Source organism: Populus alba, chromosome 1 (genome assembly GCF_005239225.2).
Source record: "Populus alba chromosome 1, ASM523922v2, whole genome shotgun sequence".
NCBI lineage: Eukaryota > Viridiplantae > Streptophyta > Magnoliopsida > Malpighiales > Salicaceae > Populus > Populus alba.
The window spans coordinates 7,575,257-7,595,615 of NC_133284.1; the positions used below are offsets into that span (position 1 = coordinate 7,575,257).

General features: G+C 29.9%; 1 protein-coding gene and 1 long non-coding RNA gene across 3 annotated transcripts; one reads left to right on the forward strand and one right to left on the reverse strand.

Moving 5' to 3' along the window:
• The first annotated feature begins 5,618 nt into the window (after nucleotides 1-5,618).
• On the forward strand, nucleotides 5,619-7,318 carry LOC118036801 (transcription factor JUNGBRUNNEN 1-like). Of its 2 annotated transcripts, none has more exons than XM_035042637.2 (3): nucleotides 5,619-5,858; nucleotides 6,223-6,530; nucleotides 6,642-7,318. In XM_035042637.2, the coding sequence occupies exons 1-3, from the start codon at nucleotides 5,660-5,662 to the stop codon at nucleotides 7,020-7,022; spliced, it is 888 nt and encodes a 295-aa protein (XP_034898528.1). In that variant the 5' UTR covers nucleotides 5,619-5,659; the 3' UTR covers nucleotides 7,023-7,318. The 2 variants fall into 2 exon arrangements, with proteins under 2 accessions (XP_034898528.1, XP_034898527.1); XM_035042636.2 differs by having other exon boundaries at nucleotides 5,621-5,858; nucleotides 6,220-6,530.
• A 9,462-nt stretch (nucleotides 7,319-16,780) lies between these two features.
• LOC118036772 (uncharacterized) lies at nucleotides 16,781-17,706 on the reverse strand. The gene is made up of 2 exons (XR_004685442.2): nucleotides 17,390-17,706; nucleotides 16,781-17,295 (listed from the first exon to the last, which is right to left on the reverse strand). It is a non-coding gene; the product is annotated as an uncharacterized lncRNA (long non-coding RNA).
• Nucleotides 17,707-20,359: the final 2,653 nt, after the last annotated feature.

A 20,359-nucleotide genomic window follows, 5' to 3' on the forward strand; every position in this document is an offset into this window, starting at 1 on the left:
CAAGTGCATCTCTTTATTTTATCTGGTCAAAGATTACATTAACTGGCTTTAATTAAAATGTTTAATTTGTTTTGTAATGGAAAAAATATATTTTCCATTCTTCAATTTCTCTATAACCAGAGGGTGAGGACGGTTCATTGTGGAATCTTATTACGAGCTTAGTGCCAAATATTTTTTTCAAAGAAACTTTGTTTATTCTCCGTACATTTTCCTCGTTATTTTATTTTATTCATCCTGATAATAATGCTTCTGCAAAACTTCCTCGAAGAACACATCATCGGTGATGGTATAGGACGACCAAGAATTTAATGGAAAGCGATTTTATAATTATAGTCCTGAAATATATTTTTGGAAAACATTAAATAATCCCACGACTTTGACTTTGTTAAAAGAAAATAATTCTTGACCTTTTCCTCTTCGCTCTTGTTAATTAGAAAGTTTCACATGCATGTATGTGATAATTGGGAACCCTAGGTGATATCCATGGATTTTGCGATGGATTTTGCTCACATGTAAGAGTGGATTTTTGCCCAGATTTCCCCAAATTAAGGCCAATATTAGTCTTGCAGTACCCTATGAACAATATTGTACATCTTTCCAATGTACTTCCCTTAAGAAAAGCAATAAATATCCGTGCCTCTATATGCTGGATGCTTTAAGTCAAATATATATTTTGATAATTTTAGTTTCTCTTACTATATGTTAATTAATAAATCAAATTACTTGGGCCCTCAGTTGTAAGAACTCATGCTCATTCAATTCAAACATCTCTCTCATTTTCAGGAGAATTGCATGTAACCTTCCTGTATTGAGACCTGCTTCAATTTCAAGCTTTTTCAAACATATCTGTTTGAATGGTGATTATAGTTGTTCATTTAAAAATATATTAAAATAGTATTGTTTTATTTTTTAAAATTATTTTTAATATTAATATATCAAAATAATTTAAAAATACTAATTAAATATTAATTTAAAATAAAAATATTTTTAAAATACAAAAATAAACAAGAACGGTGGTAAACTAAAAGGTTAGTTAATTAGTTCTCCTGCCACATGTATGTTTTTTCACACAAGAAAGACCCATCGATGTTCTTACTCAAAATCAACTTTCTTTCCCAGCCAATTAAAATACTGCCGTACAAAATCGAACAAAACCCTTGGAGTTGGAGGTCATAAAATTCAATATGAATCTTGGACATGTGATGCGTAGTTTCGTACTGTTGAAAAGAATTGTGCTGTCTCTGTTTAACTCGTTCTCTCTCTTACTATTTTTCTTTTCGACTCTGCCCGTCCTAACTCGTCAGACTGTTCATATCTGGCACGTACAGGTGGACTAGAAAGAGCGTGGCCTCTCCTCCATCCTTGGGAGGAGAAACTCCAGTTATCCGGCCGTCGCTCAATATTCCATCTATTTTTTCCTTACCTTAATTACTCCGCCCTTGACATAACCAATAGATACACATAAAACGAATATTTGTAGAAAATAGTTGCCGATGAGGACTAAAAATATCGCCCAACACTTTGAAATAATTGTCACAATACAGGCATGCTACAGAAACCATATTTTAATTAGTGGGGCCAAAAGGCATATTGGTAGAAGACGGCTTCTTGTTTATTTTTCGAACTGGTTAAGTTTTGTTTTTTTAAATAAAAGCATTTTAGAAGCCATCAAGGAATTGCTAAAGTTAGTTTTTTTTTTTTTTTTTTTTGCATCAATATATAATTATACAAGATTCCGTGAGTGAAGAAAACTCCCCAACCTATCATTTGCCATGCCCATGGTCCAGTTTCTTGTCCTTTAGTGAATGCACATCACAGGGAAAATATTAAATGTGTAACCAAACAAATTAAAAGGGATGAAAATGGAAACATGCCAGATCAAGCTGTGCTTCAAGCAGCCAAAAACGTGAAAGAATCAAGCTAAACTTATGCTACTAGCATTTTTTAATGTTTCCTTTGTAAGAAGTTCTGATTATTGAGGCTGCCGACGAGCCCTATGTTTTTGAATGGAATATGATAGAAAAATATATTGGGTTACTTTTGAATCACAGACTTGAAAATTTTATCATCAACCATGTGCATGTGGATTAATATATAGGTTTAACTAGTTTTTTCTAGATAATTATTTGAAATTTGTACTAAACTTAGTTTAAGGAATAAGTTTTGAAATATTTTGATATGACTTCTTGTATATTTTAAATTTGATATTAATAAGTACAAGAGTTGTTTTATTGTGATATGATCAACTTGATTAGTTTAAAGATAACCCTATTAACTAATAAAAAAAATTTAAAGATAAAATTGAGAGACAAAATAGAAAGAGATTGACATAAAAAAAAAACCCTTCTGAATCAACTTCTTATCTAACTTGGATTAAAATTAAATTATGTGAGAGTTACTCTACCATGACCTAGTCGACTTGATCGGTTTAAATGTACGTAACCTTCTCTACTAGTAAAAAAAGGTTTGATTATGAAATTGAGAAAAAAAAAATTGATAAGGAAAAAAACCTATTAACATAATTCCTTACTTAGCCCGAGTTTAAAATTAAATCATGTAGAGGTTGCTCTTGATATAATCTAATCGATTTGGCTAGTTCAAAATTAACTCTAACGATTGTTAAAAAAAATGATGATATATACAATTAAAAATAAAATAATGAAATTAAAATTAAAAAAACAAGAGAAATGAAAAAAAATAAAGGGGATGAATTGAAAATGATAAAAAAAAAAATGAGTAAAAATTCTCATTCTCAGCTGTTGTTTTAGTCCAGAAGAAAATTAGTAAAGAATCTATCATTTACATTGACATGTGGGATGAGAGTACTCTATAATATTATACAATAAATAGGTTTTAAAATTGTTCACCCTCAAGTTCCATTATTCATGTCATTATTTATTGCCACTTGTTCTCTTTTTAGGTCTTTAAAATATTATTTTATTACACTTTGATCATTGAACTTTATTATTTCTCAAGTTAGGTTGACATGGTTTTAGATCTTAAAATGTGTTTTTAATTTTCATGCTCTCTGGTATCCAATATTTCATAGAATATTTCAATAAATTAAAAATTGAACTTTAGGTAATAATTAAATGAAAAAAAATGAAAGAACTAGGGCCAAAATTAACACCTAAAAAAACAAGGACTTTCTCATTAATTTTTACTATTCAAAAGGCATGATAAACTTCAATTTGATCCCATGAAGTTTTTATTATGCTTTATTTAGTCTCTATTGTTTTAGGGTTTTTTTGGTTTCTAATTTTATTTTTATCACATTTTTAATCTTACAATGTTGAGAAATAAGAGAAAGTCAATACAAAAAAGAGACGAGAGAGAAATGATTTGGTTGGCCATATTACAATTAAAAAGAATATGATCTTGGTATTTATAAGTTTGTATTATAGATGAAAGTTTGATGAAGATAATTTTTTCCTTCAAACATGTTAGTAAAAACTAGATCAAGACATATGAGTTTTTTATATTCGATTTAATTTTCAAATTTAAACAAATTATAAGGTATTATAGAGTTAATTTGGTATTAATATTTTTAGAATGTTTTAGGTAAGAATAAGTTGAAATTTGAGTTTTTTGAGATCTCAAATCCAATAATTCACTAAACAACTAAAATTAACTTCAAAGATAAATAAAAGAAATCATATAAAACAAAAAGACAGTCATGGTGCATTTATCTTTTATTTTTTAGTGTAAGAAAAACTTTTCATTTTAGTTTTTAATTAGCATTCAATACTTATTTTATGATTTATCAATTTATATACTTTTTAATTTATTTTATTAAATGTAGATATTTTTTTTATTCTTCAATTATAAAATTTTACGATAACATTCATAATGACAACGTTGTCTTCTTCTCTTGAATCAAAGATTAATTTGGAATCCTAATGGCCATGTGGGTACACTCACCAATATATCGCTATAAATATTTCATCCCCTATTATATAATAGATACACACAAACCAACAAAGTTTATATAATTATTTATTGAGATAAACCTTGTATTTCATGAAATCTGATGATATATGAAATTAAAAATAAAATAATAAAATTAAAAAAAAACAGGAGAAATGGAAAAATAAAAATAAAAATAAAGGGCATGTTTTTTTTTTAAAAAAATCTTTATTATTTATATAAACAATATAAACAATGAAACTATAAAAAAAAATTCTCAAAATTGTCGGTTGTTTTAGTATAGAAGAAAATCGGTAAAGAATCCTATCATTTACATTGACTCGTGGAATGAGAGCACTCTATAATATTATACAACAAATTGATAGGTTTTAAAATTGTTCACTCCTCACGTTCCATTAAAATTTAAGTTTGGGTATAAATTGAGATTTGAGTACTTTTTTGAGATCTCAAATTAAATAACGCACTTAACAACTAAAATTAACTTCAAAGATAAATAAAAGAATGCGTATAAAACACAAAAAGATAGACATGATAAAATATGATGATTATGTGCATCTATCTTTCTTTTTTTTTCTTAGAAGAAAGATTTTTTATTTTATTTTATTTTTTAATTAGCATTCAATACTCATTTTATGATTTATCAATTTATATACATTTCAATATCTTTTTTCTTATTCTTCAATTTTAAAATTTGACGATGATACATTCATAATGATGACATGATGACGATGTCTTCTTCCAGGGGTGGAGCGAGATGTATTTTACAGGGGAGATCAAAATATATATAATAATATATATTATTAAAAAGTTTAATTTATTTAAATTAAAAATATTAAATAATAGAAAATTTTAAAATGTTTTACAGACCTGGGCCGTGCTTGCCACCCCTGGCTCCGCCCCTGTCTTCTTCTCTTGAATCAAAGATTAATTTGGAATCCTAATGTCCATGTGGCTATACACTCACCAGTATATCGCTATAAATATCTCTTCCCGTATTATATATATAATAGATTATACACACAAACCAACAAAGTTTATATAACTATTTATTGAGATAAACCTTGAATTTCATAAATGATCTCCGATGTAATATTTTTATTAGTTATTTTCACAGAAAAGTAAACAGACGCGCTTAATTAATTATCACATTCATTAAGGGGCTAGTTAATTGGTAGTTAGTATTGTTTAAATGCTGTAATTAATAATTAACGGATTTTGAATTTAAATTTTTTAATGTAATCACGATTGTTAATAATTTTAAAATTTTCTATATCATTTATCATGCAGGGTTAATCTCATAATTAAATGTGTTGGCGTCTAAAAAGTAAAAACCGAATGGAAAGAAACTTGATTAATTTAATACAAGAAAGTTGATTTTCAAGCGATTAATTAACTTTACTTGTTATACTCGTTACCATTCCGATATCTATAAACAGATTGATGTGTAAAACGAAAGCCCATTTTGTCAAACAATCCCTTCTTGTTTGCATAGATTTTTCAAAACGATCACATCAAGATATGTTCGTCGTCCTTTCTCTAATTTAAAAATCCCTATATAGAGACAAAAGAATTAAATTATGTTGAAAAAAAATTCAAAATCATAAATATTAAATAATTGCATTCTTTAGCTGTCACAGCCAAGGACATTGACCAAATCCTCTCCTCAAAGTGTATAAGAAGGTTACATCACAAACATCATCAAATAATGAAGTAAACATTGAGAGGAAGGGAAATGGAGCTGGATAGGTTCAGCGCTAGTTCAAAAGACTTTGAAGAAGATGATGACATCCTGCTCCCAGGGTTTCGATTCCATCCAACCGACGAAGAACTTGTAGGATTTTATCTTAAAAAGAAAGTAGAGAAGAAGCCTATCAGGATTGACCTCATCAAACACGTTGATGTCTACAAATATGAGCCATGGGATCTTCCAAGTATGCATGCTCTTGCACTATTACTCCTTTGTTCATCGATTCAAATATGTTATAATGTTAATATATGTAGTTAATTATGACTATGTGCATGAAATACAAAAATGTTATCTAAACACCTTCAAAGTAATTAGTAGAGCTATAATCTGCTTTTTTTATCTCAGAGATTTTCATAAAATCTACTATATAAAACTAGGACGAATTATAAGGGGAAAAAAATTCTTTAATTAAGTTGTTCTTAACTCTCTCAGGTTTACCATACCATTCTGTACAGGTGTTGCAGAAGACAAGAAATTCATGTCACTAAACTGCAAGAAAATTTCCTTTATCAATTTTATTTATTGCCTTTTTTTTTTGGGTACAGAAGAAGCAAGTTGTAGTGCTGGAGAAAGGGAGTGGTACTTCTTCTGTAGAAGAGGAAGAAAGTACAAGAACAGCATCAGACCTAATAGGGTCACAAGATCTGGTTTTTGGAAAGCTACAGGCATAGACAAGCCAATATATTCTGTTGGGAAAATCCATTACTGCATTGGTCTGAAAAAATCTTTAGTTTATTACCGAGGAAGTGCTGGAAAAGGCACGAAAACAGACTGGATGATGCACGAATTTCGCCTCCCTGCTTGTGAAAATACTGCTAGCCTCACCAATCCTGACGACTGTGATGTTCACGAAGCTGTAAGATTCGTCCATTCTTGTATTTTCTTTTTCTTTTTTTTAACTGAAAACTTGGGATGCTGAGTCCATTCGGTTTTTGATAGTTTTTATTTCTGTTTTTTAATGTTTCAGGAAGTTTGGACACTTTGTCGAATATTCCAGAGAGAAGCTCCCTTTAACAAAAAATACCTCTCTTCAAAACAACGGTGCGTTAGCACTGATTCAAGTGCTAGCCCTTGTGAATCAGACAATCGTAGACATAACGATCAAAGCTTCGAAGTTTCAGCTGATAACAAGGTGATTGAAAGCCAAGCTACCAGTGATCATTTCTATGGAAATAATAACCAGTCGTTTGCAGCCCAGATGAGCTTAACGAATCAAGATCCATTTACAGCATCATATCTAAGCTTCTTGAATCAAAATGGAGACGAACTTTTTGGAGATGAGAACTGGGATGAGCTTAGACCAATGGTTGAGTTTGCACTTGATCCTTCAGAGATATATTGTCTTTAATAAATGGAGGGCAGATGATTTTGCCGGTATCTTTTTCTCTAGTAAAGAAAAGTACTCCGTCTAAACGTGAAGGGGATGGGTGGCATGGAATTCAAATAACGAATAGTTACTCACTAGATGGTGTGATTGTATGAGGCTTCTTGTTTTATGCAACTATTCTACACGTGTAATTTCACTTGCGTTTTCTTAATTCCCCGCCACACCCTCATTGCTACTTTTCTAAACCAGGACTTGTACCCCACTATCACGGGTTGAATTGGATTTTCATTTACAATTCTATTTAATTTAATTTTTAATATTTTATATATTTAAATTTTGATTCATTCAAATTATTTTACATTCAAGCATGTTAAATACATAGATCGGATTAATTTTATGTGCATATTATAGATATTTATAAATTAAACTTAATTATATTATTAATTTTCATGAGCTGTGAAACTCGAAAGAGGTTCATGCTGGGAGGAATATTCACAACTGGAAAGAACCTAACAACTAAAAAGATTCATGTGTCTGAAGCACGAATTATTCAGAAACGATCGAGCACCAGGACAAGGAGTAAGCTCCATCAACAATAACTTATGCTAAGATAATTATGAACTAGATCATCTAAGTATATCCAGCAACAGCTATATAAATCACTTCATAAAAGACTTATCCAATCCTATTATGCTACTCAAGAAATGAGGGACAAGAGTCACGAATTTCCCAAAAGCAGAGAATACCATGCTAGGAATCTATAAGGGATTGGAATGAACAAAAATAGCAACATAAAAACTAAGAGGGCGTTTGTCTACGCGGCTGCGGCTGCATTTTATTTAAAACGCAATCTTCAGCTGTTTGGTAATTAAAAAAATCGGTTTACTGTGCATGGGGGTCACGTGATTTTTGCGTTTAAAACACTGGAAAAGGAAAAGCTACGAAACGTCGAAAACCTGCTTTGCATGCACTGTAGCGGATAAAAAATAACAAACAGTGCAATTCACTGCACTATTCACGTGAACAGTGCAATTCACTTGCACTGTTCGCAGGTTTTTTTTTTTTTTTTAAGTGTGTTAATTGTATTAATTTTTTTTTTAAAAAAACTAGTTTAAAGAATTAAATTCATTCGCGATGTGAACAATATTTTTTTCTCGAAAAACTAATATAGAGTGAATTAAATTCACTCGCACAGTAATATCAATTTTATATCTAATAATATTTTATCTAATTTTATTACACGCTCAAAAAATTATTAAAACTGTAGTTCTTATCGGATGAATTTTGTACGTAATGGAATTATAAATAGTTTAATGGAATAATAAAAAATATTTTATATAAAGTATTATTTTTTTCATGATGTAATAGGAGTAATTAATTTTACAATATTTAAATTTAAAACCATCAATATTAATATATTTTTAAAAAATTATTTTATAACCTCAATTTCAAAAGCATTCTTAACTAAACACATTAAACTACTTTTTCTTCAACCTCAATTTCAATCACAGTTTTAACCAAACACCTATTTTTTCAAACCAACCTCAACTATAAGTACTTTTTATAAAATAACTTTTTTTAAACCACAACCACAACAGCTACCGTAATACCAAACACACTCTAAGCTTCAAAGTTATATAAGTTTTGGCATTTAAAATAATTGGTGTAAGGTGGTGAGTGAGGAAGAAAAAGAGTATTTGTAATAAGTATTTTGTACATGATATACAAATTAGATTGGATTGATCAGATTTAAAAAATCTTGACTCACCACCTGACTCATAATGTCTATTTCTTAGAGTGGTTTTTACGACTACTATACAGAATATTCACATTAATTGACTTTAATAGGTTAGGTTGAGTCAGATAATGTAAATATTATAGATAAATTTTTTTTTTAACACTCCTACCACCTACTATGAAAAAATTAGAGTTACACTACCAGAAAATTATCAAATACAAATGAAAATATCGTCGGTAAATTATAGTGATATTTACCAACAGAATATTACCTTGCTTTTTTTCTTGGTATTCATAAATGAAAATTGTTCATCAATGATTACAAAAGGAATTATAGTTGGAAATGAAAGAATGAAAAAAAATAAAAAAAGGAAAAATGATGTTTTATTATTACATATAGAATTATCGAGGAAACATGCATGTTGCTATTTCCCATCGATAATATTAAGTTATAGCCTAATAGATGACCTCCCTCTTCCCTTTTCTTATTTCTTCTTATTCTTCTTTTTCCTTTTTAACACTATAGAAAAACATCACATAACATTCTCTTATTTTGTCACAAATCAAGCTCTCATCATCACAAATTTAGCTACCCCAATACTCAATCTAACAATATCCCTCTTCTAGTTCATTTTTTTCTTATGATTTGCTTCATCAAGTAAGAAAAACTATCTAATTTTTGTAATAACCTATTTTTAAAAGTTGACTTTTTGGCATTTTGATGAAGTATATGCAATTTGTTTAGATGTTTACTCTTTTTATAGCTTTTTCTCATAGAAATTTGTTATATGAATGTATGATTTGCACATGTTAGGGTTTATTTGAGATTTTAAAAAATTATATTTATTTTTCATTTGATGAAATTGAGTTTGATTTTGTAACTTAAGTGTTTTATAATGAACTAAATAATGGTTTATTTAATGGGCACGCTTTAAATTTTTTTCAATTTTATTGTTAAGTAAAAGTTTTTTAGCAAATTTGGAGGGATTTGAATTTTTATAAAAACTTAATAATGATTTAGGGTGCTATTAAAATAAATTGAATAATTTTGAGTTAAATCAATGATCATTAATTAGTTGGGTACCGATAATTTATTTAGTTTACATTATTAATTAATACATGTTGTCATTAATAGTCTATATAGGTTTCATATAAGTGATGGATAATCATTCTTGGATGTATCTAGTTTCACCTGAACGATCGTACAAGATGGATTACTTTAATAGAGTTGAGGGTTTTATTAATTACGCACTATCTAATTCAAAAAATATTAGTGCAGGTGGTATTAGATGTCTATGTAAGGAGTGTAAAAATAAAAAGTTTCTCGATTAAGATATTGTTATGATGTATCTTCTATAAAAAGAATATGTTTAAAAATATTTTTAACATGGCGATAAATGTAAAAAGGAAGACAAAGGACAAACTAAAGCTTTGGATATACCTTTTTTTATCACTATAAAAATATGAAGTTGATTTATGATGGGTCACAGATCGCAAAGCCTAAATCCAGCTTCACCTCCGACAATTATACACAATTGCTTATCTACTAATGACTTAAAAGTTTGTATTTTCTTGATTGATATGCTTTGAACATATTCAGATTGGTGAATTTAAAGGATGACAAATTATATAGAATGAAGAGTTATGACTACCACATATTTATGCAAACACTCATTCCACTTGTTTACCGACATTTATTACTAAAAGGGGTATGAGATGCACTCACGAAGATCAATTATTTTTTTTAGAGATATATGCTCTAATAAGTTATATACCCAACATATGAAGAAGCTTCAAACAAATATCATCTAGACAATCTACAAACTTAAAATGATATTTTTTTTTTTACTTAATTGGGCATTTAACCATATATTTATCATTTGAGGTAAAATTTTGAGGCCTTGTCCAGTACAGATGGATGTATTCATTCGAGAAGTTATGGATTGTACATGTATTATAATTACAATTCTATTATCTTTTTTTTTAAAAAAATAAAACTATTTATTTAATTGCATGCAAATACTTGTTCAACCTAAAAAAAGGTTTAAAAAGGACACATGTTGATGTTTTGATATGTGAAACTTATATTATTGAAAAGATCTCAACATTTATCTCATATTATTTTGAGTCTCACTTGAGAACAATAATCAACCGCATTTCAAGACACAATGACACTGGAAAAGTGCATTCAAATGAGAATTTGTCACTATTTTCCCATCCTAGATGACATTTACCAAAAAATATAGTAAGAGAAAGATACTTGACAAAAATCGAATCCAAACATAAACATAATTATATGTTATTTAACTACGATGAATCGAGACATTTTATTCAGGAAGTACAATATTAGCATGTTGTTATTTTTAAATAGTTTTTCTCTTGTACCCTTATAAACTAATAGATTGAAAATTTTCTTTTAGGTAACATCATCAATTTTTACTTTCTCAAAATTCACATCTGATTGAATATTAGATTTTCTAATTACAAAATGAATAATTTTCCACGTAGTTCAGAACACATGTAAGCATTACCTAATAATTCTTATATCTTATAATATTTAATTTCATCAAACTTTTCTCTTTAACTATTAATGATTGTAATCTTATACTAGGTTTATTAATTGGAAGGGAATGTCAGTGGTTGTTTAAATGTATTATGTTTTGGTTCTTAAAGAAAGGTTAAGTGCTACAACAGACATTTCATTAATGGATATGTTTTTCATACTGAAAAATATAGTCAAGGTATAAGACATATAATAATGGAGTTTGTGTTGAGGGATCAACTTCTAATGAGTTTGAAGTTGATTATTATGGAAAGTTAGAAGATGTAATTGAATTACAATATCATAGCAAGCTTAATATAGTTTTTTTTATTCAAATACTATTGGTATGATACTACCGATAGAGAAATCAAAATAGATCCTCATCATGGTTTGATTAAAATTAATACAAAGACTAGACTTCATAACATCAACAATGTCTTTATTTTTGTCAAGCGAATGCACATAATCTTATTACATAAATATTCCTCCATTTAGAAAGAATCGTTTAATAGCTATTTAGTTACTTGTGGTGAAATCAAACCTAATGACCATGTCCAAGTTGTTTAAGAACAATGATCCTCATCTTTTCACCTTCATTCATTCCCCCGTAGAAGCATTAGACTTGCAAATCATTAATTGCCATAGATGAAAGACTTATTTAGGAGTATGATAAAAATTATTTTAAAAGTATTTTGCTTTAAAATATATTAAAATAATATATTTTTTTATTTTTTAAATTTTATTTTAATATTAACATATCAAAATAATCCAAAAATATAAAAAACAAATTAAACTAAATTTTTTAAAAAACACAATTGTACTGGAATGTTAAACTTGCCGAAAACCTAGAAGTTGAGGTCTACTTGCAAGGAGGTTGATTCATGGAAATTACACGGATGTTGTAAATCACATATCTTCCTTGTGCCACATTAAAAAGAGACCGGATATCGTGCCCGTTTGGCACTGCGGCTGCGGCTGCGGATTAAAGTAAAAGCAATATTGAAACGTTTGGTTAAGTTAAACCACAGTTTTATTTATATGGGTTCCACTCAAAAACTGAGGTTGGACCTCAGTTTTTGAAAAGCAATTTACCATTGCTTTTCCGTGTTCTTCTCTCTTTCACCGACACTGTAATTAATTAACACAAAACTTTATCAACCCCTTCTTCTATCCTTTCTTCTGTCAAACGAGGCTTCTACCTGCACCAAATTCCTGTTAGCTCGTCTCCTCTGCTCCCTTCCTCTCTATTCCTAAATTATTGCCATTGATCTAGACTCCCATTTCCCAAATTTTTCCTTCCCCTCTGTTCCCTTCTCTCGTCTCAAACAGAGGCAATAATGAACCAAATGAGCAACACGAAAAGGAGCAGATTGGGAGCTTTCAAATGCCCATCACCGGGATGTTGAAGAGAAAAAGGAAGTATGCCATGAGAGCTTTTCCTTGGTCTCATTATATATCCTCAAAAGATGCAATTTTATCCTTTCTAGTACCATTATTAGTTTGAGCTAATTAACAAAAATTATATTAATTTTGATGCCAATCTGTCTAAGTTAAAAAGACAAGGGCAAGATTATTGTGTGCACCAAACACAAGAGGTAAATAATTGATTGTTCTTATAATAAAGTAAAATAGTATCTATTATAAATATATAGATATATTTTTTTTAAAAGTAATTTTACAATCAAACCCCATACAAAAAATATAGTAACCAACCACAATTTTAACCGCAATTTTAACCAAACACATCAAATTTTAAACTATTTATTAAACGAACCTCACAAAAAGCACTTTTTATTAAACTATTTTTTTTAAACCACAACCACAAAAGCAACCACAATACCAAACAGACTCATCATGTGCGTCTGCGTTGTGTCTGCGGCTGCGGCTGCGGCTGCGGGCCTGAAAGAAGCTAAAGAGTCCTCGTCCATGAAAATTAAATTAAATCTTCCTGACTGAGGCACTATCAAGTTACTTTACAAAATAAAAAAATAAAAAAGGGGATAGGAAGGAAAATTCAGTCACTCATCTGCTTTGACAAAACAGTAGTAAACAAAAATCAGCTCCTAACAAAGCAAAACTGGGCCAGCTAAGATAAAGGTAAATCTAAAACCTAAAACCATTGACAAACCCGGTTCTTCTCTGCTCCATAATACAAGAAAATATTTGCTTAAAGCACTAATCTGTTATTCTCCGGAACTTCATGCTTTCTTCGTCCAAGTTTGTGACGTCCTTCCTCTTTTTGGACAACTTGGCTGGATTCTGGAATCCATTTTGCTCCTCGGTAAATTGTGCTGCCAGCCATGCGAGCCCGTAATTCTTCCGAGCTCTCACCTTCCTTTGCTCTCTCCAGAACCTCAAAAACAGAGCATTAATTGGTTATAAACGTTTGGATAATAAGCATGGTTTAGAAACGTTCTGAAACAAAATAATCACCTGTCCAAATGGGCTAAATAGCTGTCTGAGATCTTTCTCTTTTGCCTCAAAAGCTACATCTCTCACAAGTAGTTTTGTGGAACTCCTATCCTTCCACTGCATGTTCATCCTTCTGGGCATGGCAAAGTTGTAAAATAAGAGCATGGCCATCCAAAACAGTTCCCTGAACAAAAGACTGGAAAAATGAAGGTGAGCAAAAACAGCAGCAGATTTCAACAACTATACACAAGGTCTGGATTTGTAATTACTTGTAGATCTCTGCAGATATATATTTGTAGCTGTTTCCACAGAATCAAACTCTATAAAGCCAAACCCATTGAAACATTCTTCCCTTTTTTCATGTGCTTCTTTATCTGCATGAGAAACGAATGAAATGAAATCCAACATAAGAGCGATACAGAACATACAACACAGTTAAGGTTACAATGATCTAGATTATTACCCTGACACAGAAGTGCTTTTTCAAAATTTCATCAGCAGTCTTGAGGTTCAGGTTCTTGACAAACAAAGATCGCGACTGTAGCAAAACAGACAACAAACCAAAAAATTAGCAATAAAATCAATCTCTTATGATCCACAATCTTTTTTGGTATCATATAATTCACAACCTTGCAGTAGTATAGTTCCAAAATTGAAGGAGATCGATTTACTATATCTATAAATTCAAAAAAGAAAAAAGAAAAAAAAGATAAGGAAATAAATGCAGAGGAGAGATGATATGTGTCTAACCTCAATTCTATCAGGATCAATATCCATTTCGGATATTTCTTCCAAACTTTGCTCCAGTATCACCCTCTTGGCATCTTGTTCACCCGCAGCTGAATCATTTTTTTCATCACTCTTAGAGATTGAACTTTGAATAAGAATACTGGCAGTAGTCCACTCCAAATATAATGGAACACCCCTGTTTGCTAATTTTTTTGTTAATTAAAATAATTTTTTTATTCAATCAAATGATAATAAAAATAAACACGCATATTAAATTATGTTTGCTAATTTTTTATTAATTAAAATATATATTTTTTCAAATAATATTTTTAATATGTCCAGCCATGTATAATATATTTTTTCCTTTTATTTTACTCATATAATTTAATATGTATGTTTATTTTTATTATCGTTTGATTGAATAAAAAAACTATTTTAATTAACAAAATTTAGCAAACACAACCGGGTATGTATTTTAATCTACACTTGTCTCTTGATTTTTTCATTTTTATTTTTAGTTATTATTAATTAGTTTTTTTAAAAAAAATTTATTGGCATACATAATTCTTAATTTATTTCATTACATATATGCGTAAATTTTTTTATTTACAATTAAAAAAATATTTCCAGCTACAAAAATACATCAAAAAAACTTGTACATATAATTTATTTTATAGAAAATAAAAATATATGACTCGCAGCAGAGCGCTGATCACATTATTAGTTAAATATAAAGCTAAAAGATATGGAAAAAATATTATTTCCTCACACTCAAGAACATTGTGGATTACTATTTGTGGATTACAATAATAATATGTAGTGTTTTGTAATTATTATTTTTTTGCATTTTGAATTTTTTTTATTATTGATTTTTTTTTTAATTTAGTCCTTATATTTATTGAGATTTAAAGTTGATAATTTATTTTAGTTTGCTATTTATATGGTTATTACAATATCAAAACAAATATCTCAGTATTGGGTTAATATTAGAAAAATATTCTAGCATCGTGATATGGTCTATTTTTAAAAAATGTTTAATTATATAAAAACTAATTAAGAAAAAAGTAAGTATTAAACTTTGTAGTGTCAATGACATCGTTTGCGAGTTTGGTAAGGTAACCCTGATTGTCCTAATTTGCGGATTTAGCAGGGTATTTTTTTTTAAAAAATTGAACTCAATTATGTGATTATCTATTTTTTTATCATATGATTAAAAATATAGTTTTAAAAAAAGAAGTTATTAAATTTTAGAAAGTCCATGAGCCTGTTCGCAGGTTTGACGAGTTTAATTCTTTTTTTTTTTTTTAACTCAGTTTTTTTATTTCATCCTTTGATATTGAGATAATTGAGAATTGAGTTTTATAATTTGTTTTATTTCACTTTCGTTAAGGTTATCATAATTTTAAAAAAGAAGTCTCTGTATTAGATTGAAGCTTGATTTTGTGATCGTCTATTTTTTTATTATTCTATAATTAAATAAAAAATAGTTTAGAAAAAAAAAATTATTAATCCCAATGGAGTCCATTACTTGGTTTGCAGGTTTGACATATTGACCCGGGTTACCTGATTCACTGGTTTGTCGGGTTTATTCATCAAATCTGATATATTTTTTTTATCCTTCAAATTTTTATAACTGTTTTTTTTATTTAACTCTTTTTTAATATTGAATTGGTTGGAAAATAAAAATAATTTACAAAAACAACAAAGTTATCAAACTTATTGAAGTTCATGATTTAGATTGCAGGGTGATCGAGGTCGATCCAATCTGACATCGTCTCAATATTTTTTAAAACATTTATTATTTTTAAAAAAATTTATATTATGCTTTTACCCGAACTTGTTTTTAAACCCATTAAATTAATTTATTTATTTTAAATTAATTTTTATATAATTTAATTAAAAACTGGAGTAAGACAAGGAATAGAATCCATATATTTCAAGACGGAACCGATTGATTAAATTTTAAAAAAGCAGTAGTCTGAACCGCAGCGAAGTAGATGCTAATATACTGGCTCTACGCCAGATGCCTGGAGCCATATAAATTAAAAATAATTTATACTTTTAATAATTTTTAAATTAAAAAAAGTAGTAGTTTGAACCAAGGTTGTTAAAATCGCGACACGAAACATGCAAACCAAACTCGTATCGTAAAAACGTATCGTAAAATCATAAGGAATTTTAAAATATATTAAAAAAATTAACCAACATTGACCATTCTCAATTTATTAATTTTTTAAGTCATAAACAGATTTAGTTTTATTAAATTACAGGAAATGAATAATAATTTACCAGGGGAAATATAAGGAAAGGGAAGTCTTACGAACAGAGCATGAATAAAAAAGAGAAAAGAACAAAGATAAGTAATCAAGGGGTAAAACCTCTTACCGAGCATTTGAGCACCAATAGCACATTGTAGGAAATAAGATCCATGGTGGCCATTGCCTTGACAAAGAAATTCAAATGGAGTAACAGAGTATAGATAAAGAGCCATATCCTTACAGTTGCTTATACATGCCTGAACCAGCGGGATCTTTTTTTGTGCATTTACAAAGGTAACCAAGTGTTTGTTCTTTCTCACCAAACATTCTGCCATCTTTCTTTTTCCAACAAAGGCAGCACTAGAAAGACCTGTGTTGCCTTGATTATCTTGTATTTCCAATTCTTCTACTGACATCAACTTCACCGACTCCTCCTCAACTCTCAGATGTCCAGAAAAAGCTGCTACATGAAGGGCCGTTCCACCATAGGGTTTAATCATGGCCCTTCTTGCATTTGGGTAATGGCTAAGATAGATTTTTATGGCATCCCAGTCTCCATTATGGGCATACTTGTACAGGGTTAGCAAGGGACCATTCATTTCATTGCTCACCGCTCCTGCCAAGGTTTTTATTCTCTCCCGTGTTAACATCAAGAGGTCGAAGTGGTTGGAAATCTAACAGAGGAAGAGAATGAGGTCATGGTATTATACCTGAACCTTGTGATGACTGTGACGACTCTGCTTCAACAAATTGCTCTTCGTGGCTTGGTGAATCTTGTTGTTGTTGCAAATTGTTTGTCTTCGTCGTGTAAGAATCTGTGTACAGCGTGGGGGTAAGGATCAGAAAAACCAGCGATGCCAAGATCTACAGAGCCAATGGCAAACCAGTGGACGGTGACCGTGAAATACTTGAATTGCGGACAGCTGAGACAAAGAGATAGAGACTGAATCGCTGAGGAATCCTCAGTTTAGGGACGGCTGGTAGAATTTTGGGATTTCAAGTTAGGGATTTTTTTGGTTCATGATGAACTGAAATGCCAAGACTGAAGAGAAACATTGCATTTGCTTTGTTAAAGCGAATAGGCAGTCGACACCTGGCAGATATATGGCATTTTTATTCCTGCTGGCAAAATCGTTAAATCGGTGGCGATTTTACATGATTTTAACGATTTTACTTGATTTTGATCCAATTTTACCCATTTTCGAGTTTTACAAGCGATTTAGCATGAGTTAAATCGCAATTTTAACAACCTTGGTCTGAACCATAGTTATTAAACCCGGGCCGGCCCGCCACCCGGGATCCGGTCGACCCGGTGGATGGACCGGTTCGGGTTTGTTAAAAGACCGGCAGGTGCAACAACCCGGAAAAACCCGGGCGAACCGGCGGGTCGACCCATGACCCGGGCGACCCGGGAGAGACCCGGTTCTTCTTTAAATGTGGTTTCTGTGATTCGGCTTCTCTTCTTCTTTCTTCATCTTCTCTATAATGAGCTGATGTTTGCAAGCAAATCACCATTGAAGAGCTGGGTCTCTTGGTTTGGCCAATAGGTGGCTGGGAAAAAAAGGGAGGGGCTCTTTAGTTTTGGTCAAGGCAGGGGGATGATTGAGAGAGGGACGAGGGAGGTTGTGGCTGGGTCTCTGTGGCAGTTGCTTTGCCAAGTGAAAAGGAAAACTTTAAGAATAATGCAAAAACAAGCAAATCACCATTGAAGAGCTGGGTCTCTTGGTTTGGCCAATAGGTGGCTGGGAAAAAAAGGGAGGGGCTCTTTAGTTTTGGTCAAGGCAGGGGGATGATTGAGAGAGGGACGAGGGAGGTTGTGGCTGGGTCTCTGTGGCAGTTGCTTTGCCAAGTGAAAAGGAAAACTTTACTGGTTTTGGGAGAGAAAATCCCAAGCAGGGGGGGCGGCTTGTTTTTATTTTTGGTAGAGATAGAGAAAATTTAGGGTTGTGAAATTTTTTTTGGTAGAGATAGGGGGCGGCTTTTAATTTTTTTTTCTTTTTAATTAAAAAAAATAAACATATTATTTTTTAATATAAAATAAAAAAATTAAAATATTTTTTAAATTTTATTATTTATAACATTTATAATTTATATTCACATGAATTTTTTTGTAATTTTTTCATATAAATATTCAAACTTTAATATATATATTTTTTAATTTTTTCAGGTTGATCCGAGTTAACTCAGGTTGACCCATAAAATCCAGGACCTTTAACCGGATCAATTCTCAGACCGGATTTAATAACTATGGTCTGAACCGCAGCGAAGTAGATGCTATTGATATATAGCTAAAAGGGATCAGTGTTTTACTGTGGACTGCACTGTGCAGTCCACAGTAAAACACTGTCCCTGTAAAGCAACCTTTTTTTTTTTTTTTTTTTTTTGACGTTTTTTTTTCTTCATTTTTTTTTTCTGAGCTGTCCCTTTTTTTTTTTAAGTTTCTTTTTCTTTATTTTTTCTTTGTTTTTTTAAAAAAAAATTTTTGTTAATGTTAAATTTTTTATATCTCAAACTTTTATAACATGCATTCTGTGTTTAACAGGTTAACCCAGATTTTTTTCTGATTTTTCTTTTTAATTAATTTTTTTGTTTAATTTATTTTATAAAAATTAATTATAGGTTAACCTGGTTTCATGAGTTAACCAAATTAATTATGGGTTAACCTGTTAATTTTTTTTTATATGCAGTTATTAAACTTTCATGACGTGAATCTCAGGTTTGGCGGGTTAACTTGGTTTGAGGGTTAACCCAATTAATTTAGATTTTTTTTTTTTTTTACTGTTTGCTTTTCTTTTTCTTTATTTTTTCTTTGTTATTTTTAATGGATATTTTTTTAAAAATTTTTTGTTAATGTTAAATTTTTTTCTATCTCAAACTTTTATAAAACGCATTCCAAATTTAACGGGTTAACTTAGAATTTTTTTTCTGGTTTTTCTTTTTAATTAATTTTTTCATTTCCACAGTAAAACACTGATTCCTTAGGCGTTTTTTTTTTTTAAGTTGTCTTAGTTTTTTTAGCTGTTTTTTTTTTATGTTTTTTGGGATTTTTTTTGCTACTTCCTTTGTTTTTTTTTAACAAAATTTTTTGTTTAATTTAGTTTATTAATGTTTAATTTTTTTTGTTTAGTTGTCAGATTTTCATTATACGTTTTACCGGATTTAACGGGTTAACTTGGTTTGACAAGTTAAAATAGAATTGCTTTTTTTTCTTTTTTTCTTTTTAATTAATTTTTTTTCGTTTAGTTTAGTTTGTTAATGTTAAATTTCTTTCTATTTAGTTATTAGACTTTCATGACATATATCCCGAGTTTCACGGGTTAACCTGGTTTCACGGGAGAACCCAGTTAATTATGGGTTGACCCCGTTAATTTTTTTATTTATTTTTATTTTCATAAATTTTTTATTTAATTTAGTTTGTTAATGTTAATTTTTTTTTTTATTTAGTTATCAGACTTACATGATACAAATTCTGAATTTAACGGGTTAACATGGTTTGACAAGTTAACCCGGATTAGTTTTTGATTTTTTCTTTTTTAATTAATTTTTTTCATTTAGTTAAGTTTGTTAATGTTCACTTTTTTTTTTATTTAGTTACTAGACATTCATGACACCGATCCAGGGTTTAACAAGTTAACTTGGTTTGACGAGTTAACCTGAAATTTATTTTTTGTGCTCATTTT

Coding starts and splice junctions, on each gene's coding strand:
- LOC118036801 (XM_035042636.2), top strand. CDS start 5,660: ATGGAGCTGGATAGGTTCAGCGCTAGTTCAAAAGACTTTGAAGAAGAT. Junction 5,859..6,219: donor TGAGCCATGGGATCTTCCAA/GTATGCATGCTC, acceptor TTTTGGGTACAG/AAGAAGCAAGTTGTAGTGCT. Junction 6,531..6,641: donor ACTGTGATGTTCACGAAGCT/GTAAGATTCGTC, acceptor TTAATGTTTCAG/GAAGTTTGGACACTTTGTCG.